The 16,041-nt window shown below is 43.1% G+C and overlaps 1 protein-coding gene across 2 annotated transcripts in view; it reads left to right on the top strand.

The window, feature by feature from the left end:
- Nucleotides 1-15,375, top strand: part of ST6GALNAC3 (ST6 N-acetylgalactosaminide alpha-2,6-sialyltransferase 3) — a 541,180-nt gene extending 525,805 nt beyond the window's left edge. For both annotated transcript variants that reach the window (XM_082266229.1, XM_082266230.1), the window contains exons 4-5: nt 2,185-2,292; nt 15,045-15,375. In XM_082266229.1, the coding sequence (XP_082122355.1) occupies nt 2,185-2,292; nt 15,045-15,231 (295 nt within the window). In that variant the 3' untranslated portion in view covers nt 15,232-15,375. The remainder of the gene's footprint in view (nt 1-2,184; nt 2,293-15,044) is intronic.
- Nucleotides 15,376-16,041: the final 666 nt, after the last annotated feature.

Genomic DNA, 16,041 nt, shown 5'->3' with positions numbered 1-16,041 from the left:
TTCTCCTCTGACCTCTGACATCAACCCTAGAGATGGTTGTGTGTGAAAATCCCAGTAGATCAATAGATTTTGAAATACTGTATTTATCACACACTTTTTCCCCCTGAAAATATAGTGCAAACGCCAATATTTTTTTTTTTTTACCAACGTGGGGGGGGGGCAGGGATCGGCAGTCCGGAGGAGTGGTGTCAGGCAGGCCGCCCTGCCTCTCCTAGCCCTGGAACAGCCCTGCCAGCGTACTCTGCAGTTAAGAAAAATCCACCGCCAGCCCCTTTTTATAAATCCTTCCTACATTATATCACATCACAGCACATTATATCACTTAAAAGCGGTGCCTCTAAATACCTTGTTAGCTTCCTTCTCTTTGTCTGCTCTCCTCCTCTGAGTGTAGCTTCAGATTTGTGGAGGAGAGCGATCATATGACCAGCCATTAAACGCCACAGGAGAGCGGTCACATGATCAGATGTGAAAGAATGGCGCTAACAAGGTATTTAGGGGCATAGATTTACAATGACACTGATAATGAATGTAGGAAGCATCTATGAAAAGGGGCTGGCAGTGCTGGGGGGCTGTGCAGTATAAAGGGGAGTTATAATAAAAGGGGGTATGTACTTTGCATGGAGGGAACCTGTGTAATGTAAAGGGGGGCTATATAATGAAAGGGGCTATGTACTGTTATTTTTAATTGTTTAAAATCTTTCTTTCCTGAAACTACCTTCCTAAAATGAAGGTGTGTGTTATACGCCGGTGCGTGTTATACGCCGATAAATACGGTACTCAGACCCGTCGGTCTGACACCAACCATGCCAGTGTTTCTCAACTTCGGTCCTCAGGGCACACTAATGGCGTGTTTCCACTGAGCTTTCTGGTACGGTTCGGTACGGTACGCTATTTATGCCGTTTCCATTATGAATAGTACCCTAATTCCGAACCGTATCATACCACTTTTTGGTACCCTTTCGTTGGGGTACCAAGCACATTAGACCCGTACCAACTGGGTGGAGCTACACTCTGCAGAACTTTGATTGGTTGACAGAGAATCGTCTATCACAGCTTTCCTGCTGTGACCAGCTACACCACGCCTATCATGAAAAGGGTACTATTGGCAGTGGAAACGCAATGTGTACCGTACCAAACCGTACCGTACTGAACCGAACCGTACCGTACCACTCAGTGGAAACGAGGCATAACAGGCTAGATTTTAAGTATTACCTTGGAGAAATGAAGACTAGAATATTGCAATCACTGAGCAGCAAATGATGTCACCTGGGATGTATTTCAGTTTTCTTGCAAACCTGGCCTGTTAATGTGCCCTGAGGACCGGAGTTGAGAACCACTGAACCATGCCACATTCAAAGTCACTTAAATCCCCTTTCTTCCCTATTCTGATGCTCGGTTTGAACTTTAGCATGTCGTCTTCACCACTTCTAGATGCCTAAATGCATTGAGTTGCTGCCATGTGATTGGCTAATTAGCAATTTGTTTTACCAAGTGATTGAACAGGTGTACCTAATAAAGTGTCTGGTACATTGAACAATAAGTGCCCATTCACACTACCGCGACTTGGTCAGCCTGACATGTCGCGGTCCATGCAGTGCTACGGGAACCATTCTAATAGGAGCGACTCGAGTCGCTCCGACTTAGAAAATAGCTCCTGTACTACTTTGGAGCGACATCGGAGTGACTTGCATTGACATTCATTATATGAAGTCCGTGCAAGTCGCGCCGAAGTCGGGGTGCACGCGACTTCACAGGTCGCCCCCGAAGTCGTGCCGCAGTAGTGTGAACCGGCACTAAATGTATGAATACCTGAATAAAAATGTAAAGCACTGTGCACATTGTCAATGCTATATATATTATTATAATACATAATAAATAACGTTAACCATATAATCACTCTTTATTGCATGAACTATAAATGTATACCTTTCTGAATAGAAATGTATAGCTCTCTGCACATTATCAATGCTATATAAATGCCTATAATACATAATAAATAAATAATAGACGTGGCTAGGTGTATGATAAGCACACTTGTCTAATTATCTTCTTTTTTTTTATTCTCTCTTTGACATTTTGCATTGTGACAACCTGAGAAATTGAATGGCCTCTTGATGGATATTTTCTAATTTAATAAATACAATGCACATATCCTGCTTCTAACGCACTTTCTTTGCCTTCTAGGGTTCAGTCTGGATCGTACCTCAGTACTGGTTGGTTCACTATGATCCTCGCCATGGATGCATGTGAAGGAATCCACGTTTATGGAATGATTAATGACACATATTGCACGTAAGAGTCCCAAGAGAGCTATAAAAATGTTATGCCAATTATAGCCAGTGCTTTACAGAGAAGCTGTATGCAAAGATTTACAGAAGGTCTGAAGTACTTACCTATACTGGAGAAAATGTTACTGCTCTGGTCATAGTCTCCCAGCAATAAGGTCAAATTTGGTCAAATAATCTCTTTGGAAATGGTAGGATCAGAGTTTATATTGGCTGTCACAAGATTAAATGTCTAGGATTCTGATCACACAGTAAGCACTTTAGGGGGGTTTGGTACAGCATTGCCTTAGGCCATTTTGACCCTCTAGAAGTCTACCTGAGAAACTCCTTTAGTGGGCTTTCCCATCCTGTCCTGTTGCTAGGATATTGCTATGACTCTTCAGCCAATTCTCCAGGTATTGATGCTCATCTGCACCATTGCAAAAGTGCATTTTCCCTTGGATTAAATCACTGTGCATGTATAGTGCGCTATCCACCCTGTTCATTGCAGCACTGAGCTCAGAGCTACTGCAGCAAATGAGAGGGAGTGCATGCATGGGGTTTTGAATGGGAGAGAAAACACTTGGTGAAGGTGGAGGCATGGGCGTCCACAGGCAAATGCCCCCCCCCCCCCCCGGAATCTCAACTTCCCCTTTCACTATATACCATCCTGTCTGGTCTGTTTAATAAGTCTGTGTGGCCCTGTGTCTGAGTTTAAAAAAAATAATCCAATCTTTACCAGTTTTTAGAGCGCCGAGCGCTGCTCACGTGCCCCGTCGGCTCTTTCCTTTCCCTGTCTGATAGCTGCCTGCCGTGAGCAGGGCTGAGGATTCCTTGCTGACGTCAGTTGGAAGGAGAGGATAAGGGGAGGGGGAGAGGAGGAGGAGAGGCGGCGGGTCACGTGAGTGTCTATTGGCGCTCTGAAAACCTGTAAAGAACGGCTTATTTTTGTAAAACACAGACACAGGGGCGCACAGTATTTTTAAACAGACTGTATACAGGATATAAAAATTTAAATGAAACTACAGCACCAGGAGGGGCACTGACACAGGAGCAGACAGGCAGGGAGGGAATGAGGGGGGGGGGGGAAAGAGGAGGACAGGAGAGCTGGGGATGATGGAGGCACGTAAACTGACCACGGTGTCAGGGCTCAGCAGCCATGATATACCATGGTCAGTTTACAGAGGGGAGGACATAGCCAGGCAGGATCAGCCAGGTATTTTAGGTGATAGAAGGGGCCAAATTTCACAGCACAAGCACTGTGCTGTATAACATGCTTTAAGGGAACAGGATCAATTTTTTTGTTCTAGGTTAACAAATGTAAGAGGTGTATAAACAATCCAAAAACTCTAAGCATTCACTTCATTAATATATGTATACACTAGCAGCGCATCAGAACCTAATAAATAAAGTCCTAGGGATCAGCCAGAACCAGCCAATCCACATCACAATATCAATGCAATAGTCCTTGGTATAATACGGTGGATCCCTCTTCAGTGTTCGGTATATACAGGATGATGAGCACCTTCACCGCACCTCTGTGAGCCCCCTTGGTAGTACTCACGTACCCTCAAAAGCATGTATATGGCGCCTTTATAATGAATGCTCCAGCAAGGCTCCCAGGACCAGTCCACTCATATGACTACTGACCATGGACCCCTTGTAACGGACCGCCAGCACTCCTCCAGATGTCTGTTTTTTCCAATGAGGTTTTGCATCAGTCGGTATATCTAGAATGGAGAAGTTTGTCATCGGGTTTGGTGGATGGGGCGGTTTCACATGGAAAAGATATCTTTTTAGTTGGCCTAGGCTAGGTCAACTAAAAATAAATGCTGTCGTTTGCCCTTTAAAAATAAATACTCAAAATAAGTATAATGCCTAAGCCCCTCCCCTTCATGACATTTTTAAAAGGGGCGGAGCACGGGGACCTTTAAATTATGCCACTCCCTGAAAAAGTTCTGCGGACGCCCATGGGTGGAGGTGAGCATCAACAGCTGGTGCATCATCTGAAGCTAGGTGTGCAAGGAGGACAGTGCCAAAAGGAGAACATGGAAAGTCCAGATTCATTTTTATTTAGATTGTTATATCATAAAATGCCTACGCATTTCAGGGGTTCAAAAGGTCCTTTCCTCTTGTCTTTTATTCACATAAAGCAGCAAGCATCACAAGCCAACATTTTGGGACCCCTTTTCTGCCTTAAAAAATGGAAACTGTAAGATACTGGAACATCCCCCTCTGATGCTTGCTGCCTAATGTCAGGGTCCCTAAACTTTTCACTATAAGAGCCCGTTCACATTAGGTCGCCCTGACTTAGGGGGCGACCTGTGAAGTCGCGTGCAGCGCGACTTTGGCGCGATTTGCACGGACTTCACATAATGGAAGTCAATGCAAGTCGCCTCCAGGTTGCCCCAAAGTAGTACAGGACCCTTTTTCTAAGTCGGAGCGACTTGTGTCCTGTACTACTCAATGACCGCGACCGTGCACGACTTGCCAGGCTGACCAAGTCGCCTGACAAGTCGTATTAGTGTGAACCGGCACTAAGTGCACATTGTATATTATACAAATACGCAATTATTAAACAAATACTCGCAGACCAAAAAAAAAACTTTTATATGAATGAATTTGCTTTAAATGAATTAATGCGTTTTACATATTACATATTTTTGTTTTCAGCATGATATGATTCAGAACAACAGAAAAAGTTTCAGTAAAATAAGGCAAAAAATGTTTCAAAATAAACATGTGCCTATTTTTAAGGGTCTGCACCTTCCTCATCAGAGTCCCTTTTACATCAGTGCCCCTTACATCATGGTCTCCCATCAGAGTCCTCCCTTATATCAGGGTCCCCATCAGAGTTCCCCCTTACATTAGGATCCCCATCAGAGTTTCCCTCTTACATCAGGGTCCCTATCAGAGGCCTCCCTCACATCAGGGTCCCCATCACAGTTTTCCCTTACATCAGGGTCCCCATCAGAGTTTTCCCTTACATCAGGTCCCCATCAGAGTTCCCCCTTACATCAGGATCCCCATCAGGGTCCTCCCTTACATCAAGGTCCCCATCAGAGTTCCCCCTTACATCAGGGTCCCCATCAGAGTTCCCCCTTACATTAGGATCCCCATCAGAGTTCCCCACTTACATCAGGTCCCCATCAGGGTCCTTTCTTACATCAAGGTTCCCATCAGAGTTCACCGTTACATCAGGGTCCCCATCAGGGTCCTTTCTTATATCAAGGTCCCCATCAGAGTTTCCCCTTACATCAGGGTCCCCATCAGAGTTCCCCCTTACATCACGATCCCCTCCAGGGTCCTTTCTTACATTAAGGTGATCGTCAGAGTGCCCCTTACATCAGGGTCCCAATCAGAGTCCTCCCTTACATCAGGGTCTCCCATCAGAGTCCTCCCTTACATCAGGGTCCCCATCAAAGTTCCCCCTTTCATCAAGGTCCCCATTAGAGTCCTTCCTTACATCAGGTTCCCTATTAGAGTTCCCCCTTACATCAGGGTCCCCACCAGAGTAATCCTTCCTTACCTTACCCTTGTAGAAGCAGGGTGGGAAACAGGAGTAAGGCGCATGGTTAATGAAGCAGGGTGGGAGTTGAGGTTGGTCTGGTCAAAGTTCTGCCCTCCTGTGAATGCTGGCCAAAATAAATTTCAAAAAAATTTGTGCCATTAAAAAGGTCAATTTAAAAATAAATTTAGTGAATGAATAAGAGAAGCCGGGCTGCTTATTTGTGCTAAAATAAAAACCATACAACAAAATATAAGTTATGAATAAATCCGCAAACTTTATAATTCAGTGTCGGTAGGTCATTATATTGTTCCTCTAAAGTGCTCCTCATGCCAAAAGAAATCCACAAACTCAATGTGCTCTTCCTCCACCACATAGATTATATACTCACCAGAAAGACATGGTGTTATAGCAATGTACTGTATATCACTTTAAAATCCCTCCAATGGCTCCAAAGGTAATGAAGCAATTTTCCACCACTCTCAATAGGTTCCCCAAAATGATATTAGGAAATCACAGGAAGAATATCATTGCACAATATGTTTATTGAATTAAAAACCTCTTAAAAATGAAAGAAGGCAAACTCTCATATTTAGGTGCCCTTAGACCAGCACATAGTACATCCAGCAATGCTCTATACCACTGTGCTCCGCACCTCAGAGTCCATGTGCGTTTCAATGGCAGAAAATGTTGTGGACCGGCAGTCCCGGAAAATATGTCAATGGTATGCTGCTGCATCTCAACATGTTTCGCACAATGTGTGCATCCTCAGGAAGGTAAAAATAAATTCAGTCTGCTCCTTCCTCATCAGAGCCCCCTTTACATCAGTTCCCCTTTTTTAAGAGTCCCTATTAGAGGCGCCCTTACATCAAGGTCTCCATCAGAGTCTACCCTTCCATCAGAGTCCCCCCCTACATCAGGGTCTCCATCAGAGTCTCCTGTATATCAGAGTCCCCATTCGAGTCCCCCCTTACATAAGGGTCTCCATCAGAGTCCTCCCTTATATCAGGGTCCACATCGTCCTTTATATATATAAATATAAGTTGCGCTATATAGTGAAAACATATATGATAATGTAAAAAAGTCCAGAGATAAAGTCCATATAAAGGCAAACAGCACGTCTGACGAAATTTTCTGTACAGGTACCGCTTACCAAAGGCTAATGATAAATAGGCCCAAAGATTCCAAGTGATCCACAGGAACCAGATCTCAGACGGACTCCGTATGTTGAATGGATCTCCTCAGTGTTGAGTGATCATGTGAAATGAAATAAAAAACGCCATAGCGTAAAACCACAAACAATTAGATGTAACACCCCAAGTGATGGGAATATCAGAAAGGTGCTGTAGTAGTGATAGTAAAGAACATAGACACCTCCAATCCTGTGAATATACTCCTTAACAGAGTAATAAAAAAATATTGCAGAAACAAATAGTGTAGAGGACCTCCCCCAATAGGACTGCAGCTTACCAAAAGGAAAGTAAATAGAGCACTTAGATCCCAATCGTGTCACCGAAGAGGGCTGACAAACATATGCCCTTACCAGCTCCAAAATGATAAAGGCAGAAAAAGGTCCTGATTCGCCTAAGCACTTCCGCTGCGAGCAAAACTCCAAATGCTGGTGTCTAGATATTCCAAACCAGGCGCCTCCAATGGGAACACTGATACAGGCTCAGCATACAGATGGTGATGGCCGTGAATTGAAAGAGAGGTAGACCATAGTGTAAAACCCACAAACAATTTATTAAAATAAAGGGCAAACACTTACAAACATGTAGATCAAAAAAGCCAAACGGAGAGATGTAGGGAGCCGCCGGCCGGACGGCTCTGCTCGCCCGTTCCTTCGTAGGACTGTAGCGTATGGGTGACGTCAGCACGCCGTGACCTGACGCGTTTCATCAAAGATGATGTTCTCGACCTTTGAGAACATTTGAGGCCGAATCAGGACCTTTTTCTGCCTTTATCATTTTGGAGCTGGTAAGGGCATATGTTTGTCAGCCCTCTTCGGTGACACGATTGGGATCTAAGTGCTCTATTTACTTTCCTTTTGGTAAGCTGCAGTCCTATTGGGGGAGGTCCTCTACACTATTTGTTTCTGCAATATTTTTTTATTACTCTGTTAAGGAGTATATTCACAGGATTGGAGGTGTCTATGTTCTTTACTATCACTACTACAGCACCTTTCTGATATTCCCATCACTTGGGGTGTTACATCTAATTGTTTGTGGTTTTACGCTATGGCGTTTTTTATTTCATTTCACATGATCACTCAACACTGAGGAGATCCATTCAACATACGGAGTCCGTCTGAGATCTGGTTCCTGTGGATCACTTGGAATCTTTGGGCCTATTTATCATTAGCCTTTGGTAAGCGGTACCTGTACAGAAAATTTTGTCAGATGTGCTGTTTGCCTTTATATGGACTTTATCTCTGGACTTTTTTACATTATCATATATGTTTTCACTATATAGCGCAACTTATATTTATACATTGTTTCTAAGGTGATAGTCACACTTGAAGTTGCTGCTTACAATCTTTTTGGTTTAGCGCAGTTGTTTACCTTTTTTTTGTCCACATCGTCCTTTACTTGTAGCAGCAGAGTGGGGGGCCGAGAGTCAGGAGTTTAATTGTAGAAGTAGGGTTGGAGCAGGTCTGGGACAAGCACTTGATTGGTTGCTGGGACCCAGCAGTTCTAGCAACCAGACAGTGAGGAAGACAAATAAAGCTCAGCAGGGGAAACTTGCACTGGAAACTGGTGGGGGGTGAAAGGGTAGAAGTGGACCACTGCTGATGTGAAGCTGAGCTGTGTGAAAGCACAGGGGGGCCACATTGAGGATATACCACTGACTCTAGCTACATGCCGGATAAAATCTTGCAGCGGGCCAGATTTGGCCTCGGGCCGAAGTTTAGAGACCCCTGCTTTATGTGAATAAAGGACAAGGAGATCCTGATTTTCCTTGTTATGGGTGAGGCCTAATATGAACAGTTTATAAACATGAAAGGGAGAAGAGAAATAGGAACAAGGCACATCACCTATGAAAATAGATTATACTAATTAAACTAGATAATTATACTCATTACCTGTAAAAAAAAAAAAAAAAAACGATGATAAAAATTAATGTTAAGTATACTTTTCCATGCTACAAACACAATTAAAGCGGAACTCAACGGTATCCAAGCACAGCAAATCCAAAACACTATTCAATTCATTTTTATTATTTAAAGCAAACTCCTCCATCCATCTATGTCTCCATTCTTAATTTTGTTTAGAAATCACTTTCAAATACACCCTCCTAGCATTTCAAGCTGGGGCAATCTTGAGTAAGGGCAGATGATTAATGTAGCAGTTACTTCCTGGAATCCATCTGCCCTTAGCTCAGTAATGCAGGTGTTCTGTCAGAATAGGCGACCCGTCAGATTAGATAACGGAAGTGACATTCTGTCAGCTGAATCCTTACTGCGCATGCATAGCAGGTTTGCTAATGTGACAGGACACCTGCAGTCAGAAGGTGGCAGTGGACATCTTACTACACCCAGCTACGTCTTGCATTTCACAGTCATTTTAGTAATAAACTAAGCAGAAATAAATAAATATAGTATATTGACATCCGTAATGCTGTTTTGAATGTTACATTTTGAAAGAAGCTGGACGCCAGCAATAGGAAGGTGGCAGTGGCCATCTTGGTACACCCGCACTGCTCAGCGCTAAACCTTTAGGCTTTGAAAATGTAACATGAAGAGCATGACAGATCTCAGTACACCATATTGATTCATATACGCTCACTTTATTAGTTAAATGACTGTGAAATTCAAGACGTAGCTGGGTGTAGTAAGATGTCCGCTGGCGAATGATGACTGCAGGAGTTCTGTCAGATTAGCAAACCCGCGCATGCGCAGTAAGTATTCAGCTGCCGGATCGTCACTTTTGTTTCCTAATCTGATGGGTCGTCTATTCTGGCGGGACACAGGCCTAACTGAGAAAGCCCCTCCTCCAGATAAAAGAAAATGATGCTATGAAAACTCCTTGAATGTATGACATCATTTTGGCCTAGGCCAGAAACCAGGAAGCACCTAAAGCAGCCTTCAAATGGAATATCACACTCTAGTACTAATCCTTACCACCAATCTCGGACCATCCACAAATATACTAATTGTGCCCCCAACACCAGGTCTAATGGCAATTGCCATAAGGATAGGGATAATAGCCAGAAAAAGAGAAAAGGAAAGAGGGTGGCATCATCAGTACCTATAGGGTCTGGAGATGACTCCTGGGAGTTAGCTCCTGGTCTTTCCCCTCCCCCTTCCACACCCAAACCCCAGCGTAAGCCCAAGTCAAAACGTAAATGTAATACTAAAAAGGTAAAAAGCTCTGATATGACTAACCCTGTTTCTACGAGGGTTTTAAGCCCCAGCCATATGCAGGTGCAGGAAGTTCCTTCAGTTGAGATTAGTTCGTTAGTACCTATTATTAGCCCTACATGTAGTAGACCATCTGATGTGGACAGTGGGTGCCTCTTGCCCCCTCAGGTGGCAGTGTCCCCTATGTCCTCTAGGGCCCCCAACCTTTCTCCAATGAGATCGGTAGGTGATGGTGTAGCGACTTCCCCTAGGGATGAGGCCACTTCCAGTACTGGTATACCCAATGTCCAGAATTTTTTAGGTCCTCCCCCTCCGCCTGCCCACACAAAGAGAAAGCTCGATGTAGGGGTAAGCGGGGGGGAGGAGGACGACATAGGAACAAAGAAAAGGGTAAGACTGCTGATACCATAAAAATATTTAACTTGTCGACACATACTTTATCCCTATCAGAAACTTCCCTTCTCCATAGAGGACTCAATTTTGCTCCCTCAGTCCTCCCCAACCCTTTTACTTTATTTAAGGATCTTAATAGCTTTATCCGTTTGCTTACATTGAGACGGCATTTTAAGATCCAAGAAAATAAAGATAAAAACCAAAATGTTTCCATTGATTTATCTACACCAATTCTAGAGATGGAATCTGAGCCATCCATTGATCCCATTGGGCTGAAACTCCTAGAGGAGTTGTATATTAGCGATGATGATGAGGATCTGGCGTTTTACACCCAACATCCTTCTACATCCCCACCAGTTCAACACACTAGTTTTCGTGCCAAATCTAATTTTAATCCTGTACACTCTAAAGGCCAATATATACAGACGTTCTACCAGGTGGTCTTCTCAGAGTTAAAGAAGATGTGTACCCACCCTAATCCCTGTAGCAAGTTCCCCTCTTTTAACCACAATTTAAGCCATGCGGAGAGACAGGCCTTAACTGATTTATCCAAAAATCACAATCTGATAATCAAAACTGCAGATAAGGGAGGGGGGATAGTCATCCAGGATAGAGTTGACTACTTGAGAGAAGCCCAGCGTCTGCTGGCGGATACCACCACATATCGTAAACTACCGGCTGACCCCCAACCTGGTTATATTCTTGAAGCTACAGGACTTATTACACAAGCAAAGGAAGAAGGTACCATCAATAAGTCAGAATATTCCTTTTTTCACAGGGACTTCTACTCAACACCGTACTTTTATCATATTCCAAAAGTACATAAGAATCTACAGAATCCGCCTGGTAGGCCGATAGTTGCGGCAATGGATAGTGTCACCAACCCCTTTTCCCAATATGTAGATCAGTTTCTGCAGCCTTTGGCTCAGAACCTACCATCATATATTCGGGATGGGGTCCATTTGCTTGAACTATTGGCACCTTATAGTTGGGAGTCCACGTACATGTGGGTTTCCCTTGATGTGGATTCTCTCTATACGTCCATCCCTCACTCTGTAGGCTTACAAGCAGTTACCCAGTCTCTTATGGATGACCCTACCATCAACTCGTCCCAAGCCCGGTTCATCGTGGAGGCAACCAGATTTTGTCTCACCCACAATTATTTTTTATTCGATGGAGACTTTTATGTACAGGTAAATGGCACTGCTATGGGGGCCAATTTTGCCCCCAGCTACGCCAATTTAACGATGGGGATGTGGGAGGACAAACGCATCTGGAACAACAATCCGTATGCCTCTCACATTGTCTTTTACGGTAGATATATAGACGACATTATTGTTGTCTGGGACGGCTCAGAGTCCCTACTCCTTGAATTTGTCAGTCACTGTAATAGTAATGAATATAATTTGTCCTTCACTTCAGTGTATCATTCTGCAGAGCTGGCTTTTCTGGATCTACTCCTATACCATCGTGAGGGAAGAATAGAAGCAAAAAACTATACGAAGCCCACAGCAGGGAACTCCTTCTTACACTTTAAGAGTTGCCACCATCCTAGGTGGATAAATAATATCCCAAAGAGCCAGTTCTGCAGATTGAGAAGAAATTGCACCAATGACGATGACTATCTAGAACAGAGTGCCCAATTGAAGAAAAAATTTACTGATAAAGCCTTTCCGGACACCCTTCTGAATCATGCCCATAACATCTATTTGGCCGGCCATGAAAGTACTAAAAAAGAAAAATCTGATACAGAAGTTGCCATCCCCAGATTCGTGACTCAATTTCACACTAAGTTTAAAAAAATGGAGCGAATTCTGGTCAAGCATTGGCCAATCTTACTGGAAGACCCCAATCTGAGGGAGAATTTACCCCCCAAACCAAAGGTTACTTATAGAAGAGCAAGGAACATCAAAAGTATGGTGGCACCCAGCAAGTTGAAACATCTACCTATGTCACGTTTAGAGAGACCTTGCTTGATCCCACTTATTGGGATGTTCCAATGCCGCAAAAAATTGTGTTTGACTTGCAAACACGTCACACATGGACAGAAAATGTTTCAAGTGAAGGGAAAAACATATTCATTTACACATTTTTACAACTGCTCCACTGAGTTTGTTGTTTATTGCCTCACATGCCCATGTGGGCTCTTTTATGTAGGAAGGACAATCCGCACCCTGAGGAAGAGATTTGGTGAACATCGCAGGTTTGTGGAGGCTGGTGATGACAAGCACAGTGTTCCACGCCACTTCCTGCTACATCATGGACACCTTTCCGTCGGCCTCAGGGTGTGGATTATTGAGTCCATACCCGCTACCTTTGCGCCAGCAGATCGCTATAAGAGATTATGTCAAAGAGAGGCCTATTGGATTTATACCCTGGATACTTTGGTGCCGGGTGGTTTGAATGAGGAAATTGAGACCAATTCTCTCATTTGATCCTATCCAATAATTTTTGTTTGGACATCTGAGAGATATGCCCTATTGTCTTATTTAAAATACCCTTTTAAAATACCCTTTATAATGGCCATGTACTTAGTTAGGATAATCCAATGGGATACATTAGTGGATGGATATGTTGGCTGATGATAATTTTCAGATAACCTATATGATTTATAATTTTTAGATAAGATATGTTTTTTAAAAATATGGTGGCTTTTTTAAAAAATATGGTGCATTTTTTAAAAATATGGTGTATTTTTTATAAAAATATGGTGGCTTTTATGAAATGAAAAATGGTATTTCTATATACATATCCTTTTTTATATATTTGGTTTTATAATAAATTATTTAAATTATATCACTATATTATGATAATATATTCCTGTGTGTAACAATATGGGGATATATATACATATGTAATGTGATGTAAGTGTTTCTTGATGACTGCATTCCAGTTGACCACTGCTTTGGTTGTTTGTCTATAATACACTTCGTTCCAGTTCAGTGTTATAGCAGGCTTCTTCCTTTTGAGTTAGAATTATGGCACTCTTTAGGACCCAGCTGGCTCTGCCCTTCTGTCTATTTAAGCCCTCGTCCAAAATGGCGCATTATCGGCCTGAAGAAGGAGCGCATGCTCCGACAACGCGTCGCCGGCGCCAGTACGTATCCCGGAAGTGACGTCAGGACGGCCAGCGCTGTGTCCCCAGCATATGGGAAGTGTCGATTCTCCACTCGCTACTACCCAGGGCTTCGAGACCGCTAGTGCCATCCTGAATCTGGACACTGGGATGATTCTTTTCCCTGTCACATACTGCTATGCTGTTTTTATCATACCGTTTGTGAGTACCTGTTCATTTGATATATTAAACATATGATCCTGACATACTGCACTCAGTGTGGCGCCTGTTTTCTCCCTGCACCTAAAGAAATGTAAAAAACAAAAAAAGCTTAAAACTCTTTTTAATAAACACCGATTTAAATAAAACAAGAAAATCGAACATATCTTCCTATCATTTCACTAATTCTAGTAGCATAAGGATCAGTCAATGGTAATTAACCACTTGCCGACCGCCGCACGACTATTTACTGCTCGCTCACGGACCCCCCCCCCCCGCGCAAGTGACCGGCGGACCCGATGTCCGCCGGTCACTCGCGATCGTCGGTTACGGAGGGAGAAAGGCAGGCGGCTAATGTAAACACAGCCGTCTGTCATTCTCCCCTGTGTAACAGCACAGATCATACGGTCCTGCTATGTAGGACCGTTGATCTCTGCTGTTACACACACAGCCACATCCAATCACAGTTAGAATCACGCCCCTAGGAACACACTTAACCCCTCCCTCTCAAATAAAGTTAACCCCTTCCCTCCCAGTGTCATTTTTACAGTAACAGTGCATATGTATAGCACTGATTACTGTAGTAATGTCACTGGTAACCCCAAAAGTGTAAAAAATATCAGTCAAGGGTCCGATCTGTCCGCCGCAATGTCGCAGTTCCGCTAAAAAAAAAAAAAACGCAGATCACCGCCATTACTCGTTAAAAAAAAAAAAACAATAAAAATGACAAAAATCTTTCCCTTAGTTAGTAAACGCGATAACTTTTGCGCATACCAATCAAAATACGCTTTTTGTGATTTTTTTTTACCAAACATATGTAGCAGAAAACAAATTGGCCTAAAATGTTAAAAAAATTTGATTTTTACATTTTTTTGGGGGGGAATTTCATATTAAAATATGTGAAAAATATTGTTATTTTTGCAAAATTGTCGCTCTTTTTTGTTTATAGCGCAAAAAGTAAAAATCGCACAGGTGATCAAATACCACCAAAAGAAAGCTCTGTTTGTGGAAAAAAAAAAGGACATCAAATTTGTTTGTGTACAGCGTTGCACGACCTCGCAATTGTCTGTTAAATTCACACAGTGCCGAATCGCAAAATAGGCCCTGGTCAGGAAGGGGGTAAAATCTTCCGGGGCTTAAGTGGTTAAGAGAGTTTAGTTCTGCTTAAAGCAATATAATACAAAAAAAATTTAAGTCAGCATTCCTTCAAAGAAATGTAATTAAACTCGCTTGTTTCCTTTTCAGAACAAATGGCTTCCGGAAGGTTCCCTATCACTATTATGAACCAGGAAGATACGAATGTGACGAGTATATCCTACATGAGAACGCTCCATACGGGGGTCACCGGTTCATCACGGAAAAACGTGTCTTTGCCAAGTGGTCGAAGCTTCATAATATAACGTTCTCCCATCCGGACTGGACATTACCTTGAAATAAATAATTCAGAAAATGACAATGTAACTTTCAGGGCCTCAAAACCAGAATAATACCGAACACAATTCTTAGGAAAACACATACTGTACGCAGAAAGCATTTTACGCAGCAAGCTTTTGGTTTAAAGTGACATCCTCATTTTCTGTCATTAGGAGCATAGCTTCCAGCAGACAGGGCCAGGTTAGTATTTTTATGGGGACGTGATCCTTGCAACTTTGTCCTGTGCCATCTTTATTGGGAGCACTTTTCCTCCGCTTTTGGCATCTTCAGATCGCCTACTATGGGGTCATGGTGAAGATAGCCCATTCTCAACCTGGCCTCCTGAGCCTGGTGGAGGCTTCACCCCCTGTACCCACCACCCGCCAGTGATTCTGCCAGTCTTTATTACACAGATACATCCTAAGAGACTGCCAACAATGTCTCGGTGAAATGCAAAACTCAACTTATTTCTGATGCAAAGTTCAGCTTTGTTCAATGCTGCTGTAGCCACTTCTGTCAACCTCTCTTTCCACTGTGATCTCAGAGACTGCCTTGACAGTGTATGTATGGTTCTTGCTTTATACAAACTCCCTGAAAACACGAATGAGAAGGTATAAAGAAAAGGAGAGAGGGAAATGGCCTGTAGTTTTGTTTGTTGTGTTGTTCAAGGTAAGCCAAGAGAGTTTGAAATGGCAGAATATTCAGAAGGTGTTTGCCACCTTGGTTAATCTGCCGGCATTGAAGGAGAACAGTTGTTTGTCAAAGTGAATCTGTCAGATACATCAAGGTGTACCGGTGTCACTTACACCTCTTCCAGGGTCTACCAATG

The sequence above is a fragment of the Pelophylax lessonae genome, assembly GCF_965119305.1.
Source record: "Pelophylax lessonae genome assembly, chromosome: 8".
NCBI lineage: Eukaryota > Metazoa > Chordata > Amphibia > Anura > Ranidae > Pelophylax > Pelophylax lessonae.
This window is presented reverse-complemented; position numbering and strand designations above follow the sequence as displayed.